The sequence below is a fragment of the Chrysoperla carnea genome, chromosome 4 (genome assembly GCF_905475395.1).
Source record: "Chrysoperla carnea chromosome 4, inChrCarn1.1, whole genome shotgun sequence".
Taxonomy (NCBI): Eukaryota; Metazoa; Arthropoda; class Insecta; order Neuroptera; family Chrysopidae; genus Chrysoperla; species Chrysoperla carnea.
Genome location: NC_058340.1, coordinates 71251508 through 71275525, shown reverse-complemented (window position 1 = coordinate 71275525; position 24018 = coordinate 71251508). Strand labels below are relative to the sequence as shown.

Below are 24018 nucleotides of genomic sequence, written 5' to 3'. Positions count from 1 at the left end.
TATCAAAGGTTTTTTTTTAATGTTTTCAAAAAAAAAACTACACACAAAAAAAACACTAAAAATATATGACTATTTTGTAATAATGAAAACGTATATATCGATGATATTATTAAAATGAATATGCGAGTAAGTTTTTAAAAAAATTCATGGGAAAAATATTTTATGTACAATGTTTTGGTTTTATTTATTGGTACAATTATAATCCGTTGGATTAAAACAAGATTCATCAATAGAAATATTTGTAATTCTGGTGATTGTAAATCTACAGTATTGTAAAAAAGTTTTGGTTTATTGCATGGTACATACACCTAACCAAATACAAGCTTTGTAATCATGTAATGTGTTATTTTTAGCTTTTTACAATACCACGACACTATAAAAATATATAATATATTGTGTGCAAGTGATGCTTATAAATTTGATAATATAGATAATCGCTCTTCAATCTTCAATACTCTAACTATAGTCGTCTCTGTTCATCAAAGGATAGATCTTCGATGAACACATAATTAAATTAAAATTTTGTTTCAATATCATAGACAACCTTATATTTTTATGGTATTTATTATAAAAATAAATACACTACAAGATTGTCTAAATATTTTAGATAGTTTTTTTATCACACTCTCTAGATTTTTTGAGATAGAAATATCCAATTGAAAAGGATAATCTATATGATTCATTATTTTTTCAGCCAACTTTGAACGATAAAATAATAATAAAAAGCCTGATGACTTAGGAAAAATCATGAAAATTCTTTTGTTTCCTATTTCAATACAACTCAGTATATAAGATATTGATCAAAAATATTCCAAAATCGAATTCATTTAAGAATTGGGCGAATATTTTCTACGATATCGTCCCCAATTCTGTATGAATATATTTTAGAGAAATGTTGGATGGTATCTCAAGAACTATTAGCTCATTTAGTCGTAAAAAGAGCTCAATTTATGAAACAATCAAAATTTTGAAAATTATATAAGGTAATTAAAACTCAAAAAAGTTGCAAATAACGGAACCTTTTACGATTTGGTTGATAACTGACTTGATTGTTGTTATATTTCCTAATTATATTAACAATATTTTATTTACTTATTGACAAGAATCACGATATTTGAATTAATAAAATAAAAGTAACTGTTCTGTTCATTGAAATCATTTTTATAAAAAGTAAACTACATTCGTTCGTTCTCCCATGCTTTCAAGTACAATCTGAATTTTAGTTTAATCTATCAACTGGAACTCTGTTCAAAAATAAATAAAAAACAAGTGATAACAAACAATTGACTGAGTTAATTGTTGAAATTCCATGCATAATCAGTGTTGATTTCTTTATCACATTACACATTCAAGCATGTGACACATACATAACTGATAATCAAGTATAGTACATATTATAAAATTTCCGCCTAATTGGCGCCCTCACGGATAAACAGTGATGTTTACGAAAAAATGTTTTAAGCAAAAGTTGTTTAATTTTTGATAAGGAACATTTTTTACATTTAAACTTTTGTTCTATCTCTAACGGTTTACAAGATGGGTCCTACGGACTCAAGACCCAATTGACCTATGATGCTCATTTACGAACTTGACCTCACTTTTTACGTCCTGAGTACGCTGTAAAAATTTCAGCTCGATATCTTTTTTCGTTTTTGAGTTATCGTGTCCACAGGCGGACGGACGGACGGACGGACAACCGGAAATGGACTAATTAGATGATTTTATGAACACCTATGACAAAATTTTTTTCCTAGCATCATTATTTTTAAGCGTTACAAACTTGGGACTAAACTTAATATACTATGTATATTTCATATCTACATGGTATAACAACTGCCTTGATCGAATTTTAAACGATAGCTTTCACTTATTGGTTTATGTAAACATAGCTACAATACAAACACAAACCTCTTTATCAGCAAGGTTAACATAATACAATTTGACATTACTTGTAGCGGCGATAATTTTAATATTTTTTAGAAAAATTAAAAATTATCAATCGAAATAATTTAGAATATCTAATTAAATAAAAACAGAGAATAGCTTAAACTGTAGTGTTTAAAGTATGAACTATAAACTGTCTCGCTTTAAGCTAGTTATTACTAAATATTTCATAGAAACGAAATAAAAGCAAACACTAATCCTTTTAAATCCTTGAAAATGCTGTCTGTTCTGCATGTGTTTGAGTTTAAATGCAAATATGTAATGTTTATTTAATAATTTTATTAATTAAAATATGACCTAGATAAATATAATTAATTCAATTTGAATTAACATGATTATCAATAATTATAATTAATAATTAAACACGGATCATTATTAATATACTGATCAATTATTATCGATGAGAGAGAAAGAAAAACCATTGTTGGTAAAATAGTTACAGCGATTTTCTCATGGAAACGTTATCAAAAGAATTGTTAATAATGACATTTTATTACAAACACAATTAAAAATTATTAACAATTAGTCAATTTAGTTGGTCTGACGCATGAAAAATTCTTAGGTCATCGGGCTTTTTATTTTTATTTTATCGTTCAAAATTAGCTGACAAAATGATGAATCATATAGGTTATCCTTTTCAACTGGATTTTTCTATATCAAAAAATCTAGAGAGTGTGATAAAAAACGATCTAAAATATTTAGACAATCTTGTAGTTTATAATAATACCATAAAAATTTAAGGTTGACGATGATATAAAAACAAAATTTTAACTTAATTATGAGATCATCGAAGATCCATCATTTGATGAACAGAGACGACTATAGTTAGAGTACTGATGATTAAAGAGAGATATCTATATTATCAAATTTATAAGCAGCACTTGCACATAATATATTATATATTTTTTTAGTTGCCGAGGTATTGTAGACCTAAAAATAACACATTATTTGATTACAAAGCATGTATTTGGTTTATTATGTACGGAATGCTAAAAAAATAACTAATTTACGTAGTTAAATAACGATTTGTAAAGGGTGAAGTTATTTTTGAATTGCACGGTATTTACAGAAGCTAAACAAATCCGTGTTGAATTTACTTTAAAAAGAAATCTAACAACTTATTATTAAAGAGATGAAATATTTTCTTCTAAAAAGAAGATGCTGATGAAATTAAATTGTTATTTTTTTTCGATACAGATCATTGATCTTTAACAATGTAATCAACAAAATATAACCTATAAAAATGACAATAATCAATATATAATTATGATTGAGGAAGTGATTAAAAAGATTATTTTCTTATAAAATTATTGAGTTGAATCGGTAGTCGGTAACTTTAAAAGTTAAAACATGACAAAGAAAAAATAATTTAAATTAGGGTAATATACTTTGATCATTCATTGTAGAAAATTTTAAATATGAAGATAATACCACTAGTGATATCCATCATGAGTAATACTAAGAACCTTCAAGAAAATGTCACCAGTGGCGACGTCTTTATTTAATGCGCGAAATATTTTCATGTGCAGAACAGGTGAGCAAATCTCTCATTATGCAACTGAATATTACCAAACGGTTGACGGGTTATTCATTTTAAGTTTGGTTGTGATTACAGTTACTATTACATTATAAACCATATTTGGGGACGGTAGAACTATAGTGGTTCAAGTAACATTTTATATATGTGAGAAAATTGAAGAAAATGTATTAATGTATTGTAACATGGAAGAATTATGAAAAATTACTGCGTCTTTTACGTTTTAACATGTTAAAATCCGTGTTTTAAGAGAAAAAGATACTTGGATCGCTATGATTCTACCGTCCCCAACTTTTAAAAAAATAATTGCTGCTTACCTTGATTATATGTTCAACTTCATGTCCACCAGCACTATGTGGAGTATCGGAACCCCCACCAGATCCAATAATACCATTATTTAAACTATTGTTGATCGAAGATGTAGAACTATTACCCCCACCATTCAATAACGACGAACTATTATTACTATTACTATTATTATTACTATTGCCACCACTACTTCGTGACGACGTTGACGAATGATCTAAATGTATCCGTGGTAATGTACGACCAGCATTATGTAAGCGTGACGAAGATGATGACGAAGATATTTGTGTTGGTGGGCCTTTCGGTGGTGCAATACCATTCGATCGATGATTATTTGTACCAGTACCATGTTTTACAGGTTGGCCAGGGTACCCGCCCCTACCTTCATATGGGGGTTTACCATCAGCTGGTTTTATGAAACCGCCACGTGACGCGGACTGATGGTGATGACTATTTGTACGATTTGATGACGAGGAATTAGAACTACTATTACTACTATTTTGGTGTGGTTTCTTAAATTCTGGTTGTGGTTGTAATCGTGATGCAACCGCTGATGCCGGTGCCCCACCTGGGGCAGGACTCGGCGGCGGCACACCATCGATGCCAATTAAACGTGTGTGTGTACTGTTATCCTGTTCGAGTATTTTTTGTACAATTGCATAACTCCCAAGGTTGTTTTGTATGTGTTGAGAGACATGATCATTGGAGGATGGATTTACCTGCAAGCGAAAAAGAAAACTTATTAGTTTTAAGAAAATTTATTTAGATTAAAAAAAAGTCATATAGATAATAGAACGAAATTTGGATTGAAAAAACTAAAGTTTTGTAATTTTGGGTCATTGAATTTGAATCGCTATCTTGAAAATTCTAAGTTTGACCATTACTATAGAATTTTATGTAACAGAAAATATAATTTTTGTGTTTATTACAATTTTATTTACATCTAGCAGATTCCTGCAATTTTTTTTTTTGCGATTTTCTAGATTTTATCAAAGGGGTACTCCTTAAAAAAATTGCAGAAAATCGAAAAATTTTTTTTACCTCAAGTTTCGATAAAACTCAGTATATAAGGTAATTTTGACCAAAAAGTTCAAAAATCAAGTGTATTTGATGACTGGTCTCATAGTTTTTGAAATACGGGCTAAAATCGATCCAAATATTGCGATATCTCAGAAACTCTACATTTAATCATTAAATAAACCCGATTTTAGTACTTTTTGGATCAAAATTACCCGATCCACCGAGTTTCATCAAATTCCCAAACAAAATTTTTTTTTGCGTTTTTCTCGATTTTTTCAAAGGGGTTAAAAAAAATGCAAAAATTCGAAAAAATTTTTTATCTCTAATTTTGATAAAACTATGTATATAAGGTAATTTCGACCCAAAAAGTACGAAAATCGGGTGCATTTAAACTGACACTTAAACGGACTTCACATATCCCCAAAAAAAATAATCGAATAGTGACAGATCGCACGATTCTGGAGGTTGTATTAACAGGCTCATTGCGTGAACTGTCTGCTGTCAAACCTCTTATCCAAAAAAGATGATAACAAACCTATTTAAAGACATACTTAAGAAAAACCAGACATTTCTCTAAGAGAAGTAAATTGAAGGTCAATAATCTCGCTAAATAGAGGGTGTTATATTTTTAGCCACCAAGTGTAAAACAATTCACCCTTATTTTCTTATTCTTATTTCATTCCCCTTAGTCTTGTAAATTTTACTTATTATGATACGACATACACTCCATTGAACAAATTACGACGACCAAACGCTATTATTACTGCTTTTATACAGTCACAATTGTACGTCTAGCCCAAGTCAATCATCATATCTTTTGTGTACTTTTAATGAGATGCGATGGTAATTTAATTAAAGTAACACCACGAAGCAGTGAAACACTTTAAAAAGCTCTTCAAAAACACTTTTCATGCTATTCAATTTTAAATTAAGTATAGAGCCAGGCAAGACATTTGGTAGTTATTTCAGAATGAACAGGCCGGATACCGGAATGAACATACCAAATTTAGATTGTTTATATAAACCATTTCTTAGTTCGTAATATGCGTCGGAATGCAATTGTTAGAAAAGATTGTGAAATACTACAATGGTCCTAGATCTATAACATCTTTAGAAAATATATTTCATTTAAAAAAAACCTTTTTGAACTCAATGCCAAAATTTTAATAGAGAACTTTTTGAGACCATACTCAATAAATTAAAATAATAATTAAACTGTTTTATTTTTTAATTTATCTAATTAAAAATTAACTAACAGTTAATTGAATTAATCTTCTAATCTATATAGGATTAAATAAGTACACCCCTCTATCAATGAATTCAGGAAGTTCACTCACTGGCTATTGTTAAATAATAAATAGTAGGGTACTAGTAAAAAGAGTACGATATATATTTATGTATTGTTTAAACAAAGTAATAAAATGATAAAAGCCTTTGACTTTTTAGATTATAAATTCATTGTATGTATATTTTTATACCATGTGTTTCAAAAATGAGTTTGCTTCAGTTAAAACATGTAATTTTTGATCTGATTTTAGAAGTGAATGTAGCTGAAAATGGGAGTGATTTTCGGAAACGGTAATTTTTTTGCGTATGCATTAACATATAAAAATATTCAACAGTTTCTCAATTCAATCTCAATTTCCAAAGTTTCTAAAGAAATTGGGGTCCATTGCCGAACTTCACCCATCTGATAAGCAGATGAGACATATTTTTATGAAAATTGATTTTTAAACACTCCTACCATAATTGAAAAGCCTTCCTTGCTGTTTTTAATTAAACTAATTTTAATCAATTTTTTCCATAAACGGCTTTTTAGAAGCAAGCCTATACTATTATGTTCGTAATTAAACCATCTTTCATCTGATACCAGTTTCGATTGGTTAACAGATCGGTGTAGTTCTGTTCATACCGTATGAACAGGTAAATCAATATACGTAGCTACAACGACCTGCTAACCAATCGAAATTGTTATCAGAAGCAAGATAATTTTGTTATGAAAATAATGGTTTAAACGTGTCTGAAAAAAAACAACGTTCATGGAAAAATTGATTTAAATTAATTTAAATAAAAATAGAACACTTCGATAGATAAATTATGAGCGGAGTGTTAAAAAATCAATAAAATTTCATAAAAAAATGTCTCATCTGATTATCAGATGGCCGAAGATCGGTTTTATACCGCATCTTGGACCAATATAATATAGTTGAAAAAATCACACAATTATTAAAGCCTAAAAAACATAAAAATTCCTTCTTTGCAAGGTTTTTCTAAAACTTTCTAAGATTTGCCTGATATTGCGACAATTTTTTAATTTTTCATGGGTATACATTTTTGAAGTCAGTGTATTTATGAAATTAAAAACGCACATTCAACTTTTACAATGTTACTTTTTTATAAAATAAGTAATAATTTATTTGTCGAATTTGTATAATGCATATGTATACTCACTGTCAGAAAAAATGTCACAGTTAAAACATTCTAAGCGTACTCATCATATGTTATATTATAATAGTAACACTTAGAATGTTTTAAAACGAGCATTTTTTCTGACATTGAGTATATGTATTTACTACGTTTGAAACATTGGACGTAAATATGCACGTATATATGTGTGTGTAACCTATTGTACAATTATTACAACAACAAAATTCTTATTACTATTATTATTGTTCAAATATCATAAATTATAAAAAAGTGATGTGATATGTTTTTATAAAATATTAAAAATTATTAAATATTATAACAGTATTAATAATTTTATTATAAAACATGTTATGGCATGGTTGTCTTGTTCAATTTGAGGACACTGATTAATTTTCTGTCATACCTCAAATAAAAACGTATGAAATGATACAAAAACACCAAAAATATGAAATAATAACTTACTTCACACAAAAATCTGCGAAAATTAATGAAAAACACAAAATAAATTATTAATTAACAAAACTAATCTTCCATGTGAATGAAATAAAAAAAAGACGCTATTTAGGACTTGTCAGAACAATCTTATTATGCAATTGTTTTTGTATAGTTTGATGTGATGTGTACAGTAATACCATCTATCAACACAAGTATGTAATTATTGTAATCATATAAATTTAAAATTTATATATTTATGTTTTACAAAATAATTACCTTTAATATTTAGTTTTGAAATATTTTTTGTTAATTTTGTTATTTATTTATATTTAACAATTAATTTTGATTGTTTATTTGTTTTAGGTAAAGTATTTACTGTTAAAAGATTTTATGAGAGATTTAAAAAGAAACATTAGTAAAAGTCTCTTCATTATCAAGTTGGCTTAAATTCTTTAAAACATCATTTGATTAAGGACGTTAATTCACCAACCTGTTTTGCTAGGTGCGTTCACAAGGGTGTCAAATTAAAATAATTTTAAATTAATAGAAAATTAAATATTTCTTAAAATGTTGTTAAAAGTTTAAATAATTAATAACAAATAAAAAGTTAAAGTTAAAGTCAGCGATATTATTTTAAAAGAAATATCGATTTATATTTTCCATTTAGTACCATGTAAAATCATGCTTCTCACTTTTGATACTATGTATATATGAAATATATTAAGGTATATTAAATTTAGTCCCAAATTTGTGACGCTTAAAAATATTGGTGCTACGATCAAAATTTTTGTATAGGTCTTCATAAAATCACCATTTTCGATTGGTCAATACCAAGGTTAAATTTTTATAGCGTGTTCAGGACGCGGTCGAGTTCGTAAGTGAGCAACATTGATCAATTGAGTCTTGAGTTCGTAGGATCCATCTTGTAAAACGTAAGAGATAGAACAAAAGTTTAAATGTAAAAAATGTTTCTTATAAAAAAATAAACAACTTTTGTTTGAAACATTTTTTCCTGAACATCACTGTTTACTCGTGAGGGCGCAAATTATGCGAAAATTGTATAGTATATATTATGTGGCAATATCAGTTATGTATGTGTGACATGTATGTATGAGTAATGTGACAGTGTAATCAACACTGTCTATACATGGTATTTCAACAATTAACTCAGTCAACTGTTTTCACTTGTTTAAACTAAAATAAAAGTTTCATAGATTAACCAGCATTGCAAAAAATAGATAGCTGAAAGTATATTTACTCAATTATAAAATGATACAAATTCAAAGATATTTAAGCAGTTAGCTCAGTTAGTTGTCATCTTCACTTGCAAAAATTTGTGTAATGAATGAACCGCGTTTTTACTTTTTTTTTGCACACTAAAATTATTCTCATAGCTGACCAAGATTGAATTTATTAAAAAAAAAACGATTCACAAAAGATTAAAATGTGGTTGAAAGATTGACTCCGATGATTATTTTATAAGTAGAGCTTGACTATTTGATGATGATATTTGAAGAGTGACTGTTGTAAACTTTGGTTGGTTCGTAAAGATACACAACAAATCCACTTGACTATATGTTTTAGCGATGAATACAGCATGTATTTGAATCTATTGGTGGTTTTTCAACAATATGCTAGTATTAAAACCCCGTTCGTTCTCATATGAATTACTGAAATAGAACCACATTATCTTCACCGCATCAGTGTGTATATCCAATAAGACTACTTGATACCCGAGAGCCTTCGTATGTGCATTCTAAATCTTTTAGGTCTTATGAGGTAAAAACTGTTTTTGGAACTATGTTCCTTATCGCGAGTTATAATTTGTTTGTTGGTTGGGAGGTAAAACCAAAAAATGTTCAACAATTTAAAACGACCCCAAAATCCGAAAATGTGTTAAATAGGAAATTAAAACTTTTTTAATCGATTCTCAGCTTACCAGGTATTTTGTTAATATTTTAAAAATAATTTACAATATGTCAATTTATATTTTTTGTCCAAATTTTGTTTTTCATTCAAAAAAAATGAGTTGTGAGTTATCAGATGAAGTTAAAGATAATAGAGATAATTTAAAGTAAGTACAAGGAAATTTTATACGAAGGTACGATAGGAAGATAGTTCCAACCGAATGCCTCACGACACCACTTCTTTGTCTTACAATTTTAAGGAAGTAGGTACAATCGTTATATTTAGAAGGAAATGCGAAAAATATGTCGCTAATGCATTTAATCGAAAGAAAATACGCTAGCTTTAGAAAAAAGTTTTACTTAAATTAGAAAGGACAATAAAGATTCGTCGTCTGTGTTAATAACTTTTAAGTCCAGGTAAATTTCCAAGATCATTTGAAGATCAAGGTTAATGACTTTGAAACTAGAATTCCAGGTCAAAGTCGTGGACACAGGCTAAAATCCTCTATTACCCCAAAACAACTTTTGGATAAAACATTTTTATATAGCGTGTTTTCTTTCGATTAAATGCAATAATGACATGTTTCTAAGCTACATTTCGTCCGAAACTTAACAAAAATGTGTTAATTGTTTTATAAAGATCAATTTTCTTAAAGTGTGGGTCTATCTCTTATTTTTTAGGATCTAAATTGACTATTAAAGCAACCCGTAGAACTGTGTCCAATCAATCTGATTTCAGAACATAATGTCCCTCATCAAACTCTACAACTTTTCTTTAAGCCTTTTTGTGATTGGTTAACTACAAAACAAGCTATATTAGCCATAATAGATTAAAATAGTCCATTCTATATATCTCGAAAGCGGTTTTTACCAATTTTCCAAAAACAACGACCAATTTTCTGTATTTAATACATAATATCAAAGTTGCTTCTTTGATGTACGTACAACTAACTACATGTATTTTAAAATGAATTACCTTCTCGTGGGTACATTTTGATAAAATTAAAGATTATTGATCAATGAATAATAACAAAGCATCGAACTAGAATTGTGCGCACATAGCAAAAACATGCTACAACTCAATAATATTATGGTTATGATATGAAGTTCATTATAAGATTATTATTGGTTATAATAATCGTATCGTAACGTATCTATCGTTCTAGTGAAGATATAGATACAGATTATCATAATCAAGTTATTGTATTATAAACTGCAGGTAACTTTACTCTTTACATACATCTACAACAAACACATAACCAACCATTGTATTTGTATCTCTACAACTACACTAATCGTTATTATGTGGTCTTTTAATCAAAATTAATTATAGAAAATAATGTTAAACAAATTTATTTTATTTAGCTTCTGGAATTTATTGATTGAATTTATTGATATTCCTTTAATTCACATCAAATATATTTTTTTATTGATCACTAAATTAGTTTTTATTACAAATTTATTTATTATCTCTAATACGTTATTAAATTACAGTTTTAAAAAATCTTTAAATTATTACAAATATAATAAAAAAAGGACGCATCTTGATAGACACGAAGCGAGTTATAATGCAAATTTTATCCAATTTTGATAAACCAAGTATGTAATTCTACTAAATTTGGGTCATACTTTTCTAATTTATTATCAAAATTAACCTAGTTCTATTAGGTTTCAAGAATGTAGAGACATGGTCACGGAATTAAGCACATAAGTGATAGCTAGCGAAAAACTGACATTACAGCTGAAAAGAATGACCCAAAAATAGTGAGTTTCAAAAAAAATTCCAATTCGATCGGATCAAATTTGCCTGTGTTATCAAAAAATCAAATTTTAAAACTTTATGACATCATCAAATTCAAAAAAATTTAATTTTGCTCTATCACATCCAAATTTTATCCAATTATGATAAACCAAGTATGTAATACTACTAAATTTGGGTCATACTTTTCAAATTTATGGTCAAAATTAACCTAGCGTTATTAGGTTTCAAGAATTTAGAGGCCTGGTTACGGAATTAAGCACATAAGTGATAGCTAGCGAAAAAATGACCCAAAAATAGTGAGTTTCAAAAAAAATTCCAATAAGATCGGATTAAATTTGCCTGTGTTATCAAAATAATAGAATTCTTTAACTTTTTGACGTCATCAGAATCCAAAAAATTTGATTTTGCTCCATCACATCCAAATTTTATCCAATTTTAATAAACCAAGTAAGTTATTTCGAATCTCAGGGAGACAGAAGAAGAAAGTGACTTCATAAAACATATAAATCAAGCATTTAAGTATTTTTGGGTTGGTTTGGTTTGGGTCAAAACTTTGTTAATTCATACTAATTAAATAATAATTAAAATATTATTTTTGTTTATTAATTAATAGCAACAGTAACAAACACAAACAAACAGACATTTAATTTTAACTATTCCTAAATGACTGTAATAATTTTAAAAGGAGTGGTTTTGTTGAACTGTTTGTTGGTTATGTGTGTTTTGTACCAAAGTAAGTACACACGTTCACGTTCTATGTTGTTAAAACTATAAAACAGACAAACAGACACACACACCGTCAACACAGTACAGAGTGAGTATGAGTATCGAGATGAGACTGAGAGAGGAATATCAACGGATGGTTCATGGGAATTTTACATTTTGAAATGTTTCTGTTAACATATTTTATTCATAAATTTTATTGTACAAAATATACACACACAATACAAGGTATTCCAAAATTTAGGAACATTATTCATTAACTGATTGAACCATTGTAACCCAAGTATCAATTTTTGGAAATATGTTACATATCGTAAGTTATCGTTCTGATTTGATTTTTGGTTGGGAGGTCTTACCAAAAACAGTGTACACCTAGGAAATTATTTCAAACGCTTCAGATTGCCATGAACTTTCAGAATATGCCAAAATATTTGTATAATTAGTCAATTTGTCTTTTTTGTCAAAATTTTATGTTTTTTCATTAAAAAAATGAGTTGTGAAAGTCAAGTTATCAGAAGTTAAAGATAATAGAGATAATTTAAAGTAAATACAAGGATTTTATGTTATGTCATTATAAATATCCTGATCAAGCCAAATGTAGATAATATACGCACATATTGGGTTGACTACCAAATCAGAAGTACCTATGTCTTTTTTAAACTAATATTACAATTAATTCAATTTCATATAGAAAAAAGTAAAAGTAGCTAAATTTTTCTAAAATAAAACTAGTTATTTGACTTCTAAACTTAATACTTTAAATATCCTGTAATTAAAAAAAAGTAAGTGCTACATTATATTGTACGAAAGGAACATAGTTCCTACAGGGTGCCACGACACCTCTCATTCTTTTCTTAAAATAGAGATTTTGGCATGTGGACTCGAAAATAAACGACGTAATTCATTAAAATTATTTCATGCCACACTCATCCAAGCGCTATTTTTTTCACTTTTCGTAACCATTAAGGGCATTATTGAAAAAGGAAGATAATCGAATTTTGGTTTCGAAAATTCAACATAAATATAAAATTTATTATAAATTTATCGCAAAATGATGTTAAATCAATTATCAATTAATTTTAGGGTCATTTGTAATTTTTTAAGCATTGGGTACTTTACCAAAAAAGATATTTCGTATTGTAAGCCTTCACGAACAAACACACACAAAACGAATCCTTTCCGACACAACAACAACACATACTCACAATATTTCCATAGTTAAAATCCCTTCACAATATCAATTCATTATTCACAATTATCCTTTTTGAATCATTAATGTAAATCCCTATAGTCCTTAATATTATAATGTACCCATGGGTAGACAGAGGTACATCATGTTTTTTTTTTTTTGAACAAAAGGTGTTGTTATGTATTATGAAGTTGTGTGTACCTTTCAAGGTTAAAATTCATCATAGACTTACGAATCACACATCATCTCTATTATATGTGAATATTTTGTATATCTATGAATTCTACATTAGTGGATTCCAAATGATTTAAACTTATTTATGTAAAAAAAGTATTTTCAATTTTTTGGGGACATGACGCCCCATTAAGAATATCCTAAGCGAGGGCAAAACCATTGAGAAGTGATAATTAGGCTCTTTCATTTGATACCTAACACGCTATATCATTTAATTATAATTTATTTTAACTTCATCACTTTATGTCCTCTAGAGGGCGCCACATAGCCTATAACTAGCGGACGATCAAAACGCTTTTAACGATACCTCATTTGTCAAATTATGATAAGTAGTTTAGAAGCTAGGTGCGAACCGATGAACATACATGCATATCGGTCAAGCACAAAGCCCTCGTGATTGTATAGTCGGGGTAGAAATGTAATTTCCTTGGATTTGTATGCGCTGATATTTTCTTTTTAAACATTTTGTAAATTTAAGTAATATTTTAATTTTATTTAGAAAAAGGATAGAAGAAACCAAATGAAAGATGGAGCTATATAATTCAAAATATGTAGTGTATGGCTGTTAGAGCTAGCTAACTCTATCTAGATAGCATGCTGCCTGTTTATATAATTCCATTGAGAGTTATAAAATGGTTTATTTTATTAAGACATAAGAAAATGAAATTAATAATAAATTTAAAACCATTTCATTCGTAAAAGATTTTTGTTATGTCCTAATTTTCTTTAAGAATTTTCTTCTTAAATATATAAATAAATTATCTATATCTTTTATTTGAAAATTTTCAATTTATAATTCAAAAGCAAAAATTTTTTTAAATTTTTTTCGGAGAATTTTTGGTATTGAATACTTTTTAGAAAACAAATTGTATTAATAAACGAATTATTTAATGATTAAAATACAGTGAAACCTTGCTAACTAATCCTAGTGATGACTCATTAATAAAATTATGAATAATAAGAAACAAACAATTTGAGTCTTGTTTTTTATTAACTCAACAGGTACATCAACCTAATTCAAATAAAAATATGAGCCTTTAACTATCCCATTATAAATCTTTTTAGATTAAAATCTCTTCAACTAAAACCATTCCATAACAAAAATTTTAATTTAACGAAGTTCTACTATAGTTTTTTTTTGTATTGTTTTCGAAAGTGAAAATACATTACATAGAAAAAACAAAAACAGAATTCTAAATACTTCGAGTATACTCTTCTTTAAAAAATAAAACACAATTCGAAGTATTCTAAATTCCATGATTTCGTTCTCATCTATAAATATATAGGAGACTTTCTATAGATATAGATAGATAGATAGATAGATAGTCACTCATCACGATATCTCTGGAACTATAAGACCTAGAGACTTGAAATTTGGGAGGAATATTCCTTTTGCCAAGTAGAGGTCAGCTAAGAACGGATTTTACGAAATTCCACCCACAAGGGGGGTTGCGGGGGTGTTCATGAATAAAAAATTCATATTTTTCAATTATGGCTTTTAATAGTTCAAAACTTGGTCAGAATGTTTTAAATTACATTTAGAAATTTTTTTAACCTTCGGAGGGTAGAAAGGTGTAGCGAGAAAGTGGGAAGGAAATATCGAATATTTACAAATATACCTAAGTGGGGTATCATATAAAAGAGCATGACGTGTACATTACAAAACTGTTATCCAACGCAAGGAAATGTGGAGGGAGGGGTGCAAGTGGGGATGTTGCCCAGCAAAGCGGGCGGGTAACAGCTAGTAATAGTATATTATGAAAACACTTATATTGTCTTCTGAGTATGTACCACTTTTACTACCTAGAAATTCTATGTAGTATAATTTATCAGAATAGTTATATAATATATATTTCATTATCAAATTGTTCTTGTACAAACTCTATAAAATTCTCAGAATATTATTTGGCACACTAACGAACAGAAACTGTTGCATTCGTAGAAAAATGTTCTCTATCGGATTTCTACTTGGAAAATTCAATAATATTTCATAACCCAATTATGGATAAAGTGTTCTTTATAGAAAGTTTGTATGCATTATTTATTTCGTAGAAAATCTATTCTAGTACATTTTCGGGAAAAAATTACATCATAGAAAAAAAGAAAATTCTTAGATAAAAATGGAAATTTAGGAGAAAATTAAAATATTTGAACCGTAAATTAAGCAAATTAAATATTTTGATTTCGGGAATTAAACTTAAGTAAAGGTTTTTTTTTCTTTAATAGAAATTCTTTCAAATTTTAATGTCAGTCAGTGCCTCTATATTTCTCTTTTGTTTCTTGTCGCCATCATGTACAGAGTGCTTCGGTGTTAATGGTAACGTATGCGAAGGTTGTATCTGAGTTACAACAGGATGTGGGCTTGGGAATTTTTCCGTGTGAAATTATAATTCAATGCATGACAACAATGTTTGATTTAAAGGCTCAAAATTTGTTTATAGGTAGACTTTTACTCAAAGAATATGTGGTTAAAATTTCAGCTTAGGTATCCGTGCAAATTTTTAAGAAAAAAGTCATTGAAAATCAATATTAAATACATTGGCTCTTATGGAGGAATCTCAAAAAACGACATATTTTGGAAGTTTTTGATAATTTTCATTTGGAATGAATGAAAACAAATTAAAAAAAAACTTTTTAATAGAAAGTAAACATATTAGCAATGACATAGAAAAGAAAAAAACTAAGTGTCTCCGTCCATATAAGGGATGTAAGAGCAGGGTAGATTTAGGGTTGAAATTATTTTTATCTTATTTTCAACTTTGATGATGAATTTTGTTATAACTTCATGAATGTAGACGAAAAATAAGAATAAAATTTTTCGATATGTGCCTTGGTTTTCGAAATATCGAAAGCTGAATAATTAAACAAAATTTTCAATTTTCGATATTTTGAAAATTACGCCAGATATTGAAAAACTGTATTCTTACTTTTCGTCTTATATCGTCAAGTTATTATATAATTTATCATCAAAATTGAAAATATATATTTTTTAAATTTGTACCCCCACTACCGTGCTCATACATCCTTAAAATGTTCAATATTCTCACTTTGTCAGATTGGTATCATTTATTCTGAAACATTCTGTACAATATTTCCTATCTTGTCAATATATCAATCAGCTTCAATATTATTTAATATTGTGGGCGTTATGACATCCTGTGTTGTTTTTTCAAATTTATTGATTTTAATATTTTTAGTAGAAAATATATTTTATTGCTAATTTTAACTTTAATTCGTCAATTCAGGGTCACACACATATTTTTGAACATATAAATTTATTTATGAGTTCAAAATACTATAACAGGGCCGTAGCCAAAATAAGCAAAATTGATATTTTGATCAACCAAATTTTTTTCTAATTAGTGTTTAAGGTTGTCCAAACATGCGTTCGGTCAAGCTTAAGTTCTAGATGATAAAAATCAAAATTTAAACGATTTTAATGGTCAATAAGAGTTCAAGATCCGTAGCGGTGTATGCAATAGAAATATTACTTGGTTTTTCATTGCTTTTCAATTATAATTTTATATTAATGTATTGTCCTTTATTCTACCATTCTGGCTACGATCCTGTTTTATTGTCAATCAATATAATATGAAAACGCCTTCTCGATAATAAATTCCAAATATGAGTATTTCAATTATTAAAAAACACCTACACATTTATTATTAATATGGGAAATATAATTATTTCAAAAAATTTTGGTATAATTGGATAATATTTCTGGAATTTTCCAAAAGAGTAATATGCTGTAGTATTATAGGTTTCCGATCAAAATGGAGAAGGTGAAGTGAAGGGATATAATTTTAGATGACGAATTATTTAAAATATAATGTTCAATTTATTTATTTTTTTTTGTTGATACGTCATAATTATGTTTTAGGTATCACAAACAAAATAAAAAACATCGTTGGTGGCCCTCTCCAAGCCTATACTTCATACTTTGTTTCTTTCAATACAAAAACTTCACCTTTTAACATTTAAAAAATAAAACAAAACAAAATAAAATCAATAATATCCAGATTCTTTGAATTTTTCTTTGATTTTTGTTTACACTTGTTTTCAAAATTTCATCAAAAATGTTTTAAATTGAAATTATTTATAAGACTCCCTCCAATTAAGTATTTATGATTATGACAATAATGTTTAATTTAAACTATACATTGCCCTAATATCATATCAACCTTAATTAGCCTATATCACGTTTTCATGAAAATTGTAAATTTAACGATTTTGTAAGACTGATCAGAAAGATGGAGAAAAAATTTCAATTTGAACCAAAATATGTTCTAAAGTTATTTAGATGTAAAAGCTTCGACAATGGTTGGTTCATTTGTTGTGCATTTTCGATATTTCAAACTCTCTACAAATTTCAACACACGTTATCGCGTTAACGGAACACCGTTTTGTTTTTAAACATAGCTACGAAAATTAATATACCAAAGAATATTGTAATAGAAGAAAAACAAGTTTTTCTTTTAATTTTTAAACGAATAACTTTTGAGAATATTGTACAAAAAAAAATTCTGATAAAGAAAATTGTTAATAAATAGTTTTGTATTGTTATATAAAAACGTTTAAAAAAGAAAATTGATTTTCCTTCAAGGATAAATAAAACCTATCTAATATTAGATATAGTAAATAAGATATGTTTATTCTACACATCTTCTATGGTTTGGTTTCTTTACTGAATTAGAGTTTTTTTTTGTAGTCTGTCTGTGATAACACAGATATACCAATATACAGGGTCTATCAGAATAAATGGTCACACTGGCCTTTGAAGGGAAATGAACTGTATCTTCTGATGGCGTAAATTACAAATAATTCCCGATAAATTATCACTTCGAATTTAGGGAGAAACAAGTTTTTTCCTATTAAGGGGTGAATTTTTAGCACGTCAAAAAGCTTTCAAAAGGTATCTCTTGTTTCGAGTGTAAAATATGTATCAACCAGTGTAATAAAAGAGATTATTTGTTACAACGAAGCAAGTATTTTACTTGAAGAACAAACATTCAGTATTATATACCGATTACAGGGATAGCGGAACTGTTTGAAGAACTGGTAAAGAAAGAGCAATAATTTTTCTCGTAAAGATACCAAAAACTTCAATTCGACAGAAAGAATATGGTTTTAAAAAAAAATCGGAGAATTCGGACGCATGTTTTTGACCAATATGATTGTTTTAGTGTACTCGATCTGCTTCTAGATTATTGACCATATATTCTGGTACATCTGGTATGTAGGGAACGAATGAAGAAGTCTGTTCAATATATGTGTGCTGTCTGCACCAATAACCCAAGGATGTGATATCGATCTCTCAGTGGATGTGTGTAGATACCTACAAAGAATTGATAATTGAGTATATTAAATTTATTATTTTATCTGTAAAATTCAATCATCTATCAATTGATTTCAATTTTGTTGCTACTAATCAAGTTATCTACGACTGAACAATAATTAAGAAGGGTTCATTGAAAATATTAAGAAGAGAAAACTTTTACTACTTAATCGTTTAAAAAACTCCAAGCGACGATGAAGGTAAATTCCGTCTACAATAAATGGAAAATGCTGTGATATTCGGAGAGTTCAGCCAATTTTATGTAATCGAATAGACGATACTTTTCGGAAGATATCCTTTAAATAATCGTTAAAATTCGATAAAAATTTTATCTTCAGAAATTAATTATTCAATAAAATCTTTAAATGACTACTATTTTTGTGTATTATATCGAATTAGTACCCTAGATTTCGTTGAAGTGTAAATCGGAGCAAAATCGTAAAATAGATTCATTTTAAAGGAAATTTGCTCTAAATTTGTAAATATTAAATGTTGCACATAAAATACACCTCAAATGGAAATTGTTACATTTCCATTTATTTATTAATATGTGTTTGTTTGTCTACTAAAGAACACACACACGAACAACGAAGAGACAATTTTAGCAAAGTTAGAGTAAGAGAGTTAGAAAGATTAAAATGATTATAAGATAAAGATAACAATAATAAAATATATAAAGTGTATGTATATACTAACATAGAACAATCGAAAATAATAAGGCATATGACGTACTAAACATGTATTACTAAAGCCTCATTTACATTCAAGCCAAATTCAAACAAGCTAGACAAGTTACCAATGTTTTCAAAGATTTATTAAAATCCGGACTAAAAAAGGGGTGTTATAAGTTTGACCTCCTCTAAACGGATAAACCGATTTTAATTTTTTTTAAGGTAATTTAACGGAGAACGTTCTAGCTATGTTTCAAGTGCGAGCTTAGGGTTACGTATCCGAAAAAACTAAAAAAGTGGCGATGATCTTCAATATCAATTCAGTTTGGAAAAAGCATGTCATAATGTTCATATATAAATAATTACTATGGAAATAAATGGTCAAATAAACATGGCTTAATTCATGTCGAAAAGTGAAACGGTAAAATAATTGGGTATTTCAAAGCAATAATTCAAAAGAACTATTTCAACTCAAATATTTCAATTTTAATTAAAATATTTCCAAAAATTGGTCCCCAAAAATGATAGTATCCTTTTCATCTCATCTGATGTCCTTGACCATCACTTTGATATTGATTTAAGAAGGAGTGCTGTAAGTTTCAAATGTTTATCTGGGCGTCTATGTGTTTCTCAGTGGCATCTTAGCCCCTTTTTAGAGTCTCTGCTTTTTTACCGCGTGGTCCACCACTTCTGATTGTAAAATGAGCTTTAAGTAGAAAAGCAGACATATATTATTGATTCAAAATAACACAAGAGTTCTCTATACATATATAAACACTCAAACTTGTGTGACTACCATCGTATCGTAGCCATGCTAAGGTACCTACTACGAATATGTAAACGTTCTCTGTTCTCGCAGACGTAGATATATTGCACGAGAAACATTTCGTAGTATTACTCTGCTGATCATGTTCAGTTGAATTTCTTCTCTTTTATATAATGATTCACATGTGTATAATGTAAAACATATAGCATCCAGTTAAAGCAAAATGAACGAAGAGTAGCTAGCGTTAGCGTTAACGTAAATGTAACATTACATAGACAATCGTTTCGTTACATACATATTTACAAGAAGTGAGTGGGAAAACTACATGCTATAGTAAAATATTGTTACAAAAATTTTTCGCAAAATAGTAAAAATGTATACATTATGAATGTAATTCAGGTATTTATTAAGTGTACCATATAAAACTTACATACTTTGTGGATTTTAGCTTCTTTTTTTTTTTTACAAACTTTTATTTAAGGTGATTGTAAACCTACAGTATTGTAAAAAAAATTTGGTTTATTGCATAACATATAAACCAAATACATGCTTTGTAGTCAAATAATGAGTTATTTTAAGCTTTACAATACCACTACAAAAATATATAATATTTATAATTGTCTGCAAGTGCTGCTTATAAATTTGATAATATATATATCGCTCTTCAATAATCAATACTCTAACTACATCCGTCTCTGTTCATCAAATGATGCATCTTCGATGAACTCATAATTAAATTAAAATTTTGTTTTTATATCATCAACAACCTTATATTTTTATGGTATTATTATAAACTACAAGATTGTCTAAATATTTTAGATAGTTTTTTATCACACTCTCTAGATTTTTTGATATAGAAATATCCAATTGAAAAGGATAACCTATATGATTCATCATTTTTTCAGCCAACTTTGAACGATAAAATAATAATAGAAAGCTCGATGACCTAGGAATTTTTTGTAATTTTTGGAAACTTTGTTAATCACAAAATGTATTTATGAAGTTTTCTTGAAATCCCTAGTATTATTCAATCCTTACATATTTCCTTAACTTTTATACACACAAGCTGATTTTATCAGTATAACTTGAAGAGTAATTTTTATTTGGTACTCAGATTATTATATTGTGATTCACGTAGAGTGTATTGGAATAGAAAATAAATAAATAATAAATGATATATTCATGCATCTTTATTTTAAGGGTGTTGTTACACAAACTTGTATATCCTTACTACAATTTTAACTTTATTTCTATGTCATTTTTGACTATGTTCTACACAAATGTCATCCAGTTTAAATGGAATTCATAAAGTGCATCACCTACCAACAAACAAGACAGTTGTATAAGAAACCAAAAGAAAAGAACAAAGATGGAAATACACGTAGAGACGTTAGTTCAAGCAATGATGCATAAATATAACGATATTATACAACACATTTTATTTAGAAAAGGGGAAGAAAAGAGGTTAAAAGGAGGAGTGGGATATATAAACTATTTGCTTGTATAGAGAGCTTTTTAAACAATCCTTTATGGTTTATATATTTTATTACGATTGACTGAATAAGTGTGGTTATGTTTTCTGTCAAAATATATAGTTTTCAAATGTATTCTAATTTTTTGGGTTTAACCCTTAACCGCCATAACTAAACATACAATGAAAGGTTAAATTAATTTCGAGTCTTAACACAACTTTGTGATTCGTTAGTTAAACTAAAATTATAAGCTTACATGGAAATGTTTCTAATTTTTAATATTACAGGTAGAACATAAAACTTATGAGAAGTCATGAAACATGTTGGCTCTAACTAGTTTTTGGGACACTAGTACTATTGGAAAAATTACTAATGGCGTAGAGACAATATGGCTATCATAAGCAGCTTTAATCTTTGAAAAACAGCAGTGGTTCATGACAACACCGTTAAAAGAGTGGGTTATTTTTTATTAGATAGTTCGATCAAAGTTCAAGTATTTGAGAAGCTTGTTATAAATTACCATGGTTATTAATATTCATCAAATTATTCAACGCCCAATGAAACCCAGTTTAACTCTGCTAGCGTAGTTCTATTTTAAAATAAAGATTTTCGCAATGATTTTTCCAATGTACTGATCGTCGATCCAAAGATGAATATTTTGGCTACAGTCCCGTAAAAATGTTCTAATTTAAATATTTATAAAATAGGTTAAATCAAGATTCTTGAAGAGTAATGTCAGAGTTAATGACTTTGATTTAACAAAAAAAAAAAAAAAAATTATTAAATCGAGTATAAAATTTTGAACTTTGATAAATGATTGTTTAAAAATACATAACAAATCATCGTATCCATACCGATAAAATATGTAACACCCTTTGCCAACAATCAATATTTAAGTAACTCGAAAAACACATCTCGTTTATATACAAAATACCATATATATAAAATCTCGAAAAAAAAACAAATCTTTTTTTAAAATGACATAACAAATGTTGTACTATAACAATGTACAATGTATTTAAAAAGTATCTTAAATCAGTACAATGGAAATTTGTCATAAAATTGTTTATTGCTTCAAAAGACGTTCGTTATCGAGACAAGATCGTAGTAAATCAATTTTTGGATAACAACAATTACGAAAATAAGAATGATTTAAATGTACAAATAGATAGAAAGAGTAGCCCGTGATAACGTCATAATCTACAATTGCCATAGAGACTACATATCAAAAGTTCTTTTCAAGAAAAGGATAAAAAAAAATTATTTAATTGCTTATATCTTTTGTATATCAATCGATTTTAATTGTGATATCAGATCTTGTCATCTATTCTCGAACATTCTCAAATTTTAACTAAAGATGCATTGAAATCGAAAACAGGACACAGGACTATTCTTTCTATCTATAAAAGATTTAAACTTCAAATCATTTTTTGTCAATCACAAGAGAAAAAAGTTAAATTTATCTTTTGAAATGAAAAGTTACTCTTAAGACACATGGCACTAAAAGAAATTTTATTATGTGTTAGTTTTCAAAACAACACATATATTTCAGGATAAATGATTTATCGATTTTCCTTTTATAAAAAGCGATAAGATTTACGTAAATCAATTTAATTTGTTTATAAAAATATTTGAATACATATTTTTCATTCAAAATATTTTTTCCAATGAAAAATTTCGTATGTGTCTTTGTGACACGAGTTGAATTACGTATACAGCATAAATAAAAATTTGTAAACCATTAAAAAATTTTGCAATAGTAAAATAATATTTATTTAATAGTATAAAAACTATTTAAATGATTAAATTTTTACACGTGTTTCACTTTTATTTTTAGTAAAATCAAAATAATCGTATTTTTAAATAAAAGTTGGTGCAGATAAAGACAAATAGTTTTAAACTAATTAATCAGAAAATGTTTAATTAATTACTATTTTATAAAAATTGCATGTATGTATAACATTAATAATAAAATTAAAATAGTCTAGACATAATTATTTTAGACTTTATTTAATTTAAAATTTACAACAATATCAACCAACTTTCATTGATGAGAAATGAGAGAAGATAATTTAATATTAATTAATAAAAAAGTAATATTTTTACCTCTAAATATTTTTAAAATATGAGATAAAATTTTAATTTAATAAAAAAATAATGTGATGTGTCAATTAATATTTTTAAAATGACAGATAATTTTATTAAAATAATTTCTAAAACAGTATTATTTTTAATTTATAAATAAAGTATCATTAAAACATTTGTAATAAAAATATTATTCTAATGTGTA

The 24018-nt window shown here is 27.6% G+C and overlaps 1 protein-coding gene across 3 annotated transcripts in view; it reads right to left on the bottom strand.

Moving 5' to 3' along the window:
• The window catches only part of LOC123299287 (AF4/FMR2 family member lilli), a 444323-nt gene that overhangs the window by 92663 nt on the left and 327642 nt on the right, over nt 1-24018 (bottom strand). For all 3 annotated transcript variants that reach the window (XM_044881638.1, XM_044881637.1, XM_044881639.1), the window contains exon 3: nt 3799-4506. In XM_044881638.1, the coding sequence (XP_044737573.1) occupies nt 3799-4506 (708 nt within the window). The remainder of the gene's footprint in view (nt 1-3798; nt 4507-24018) is intronic.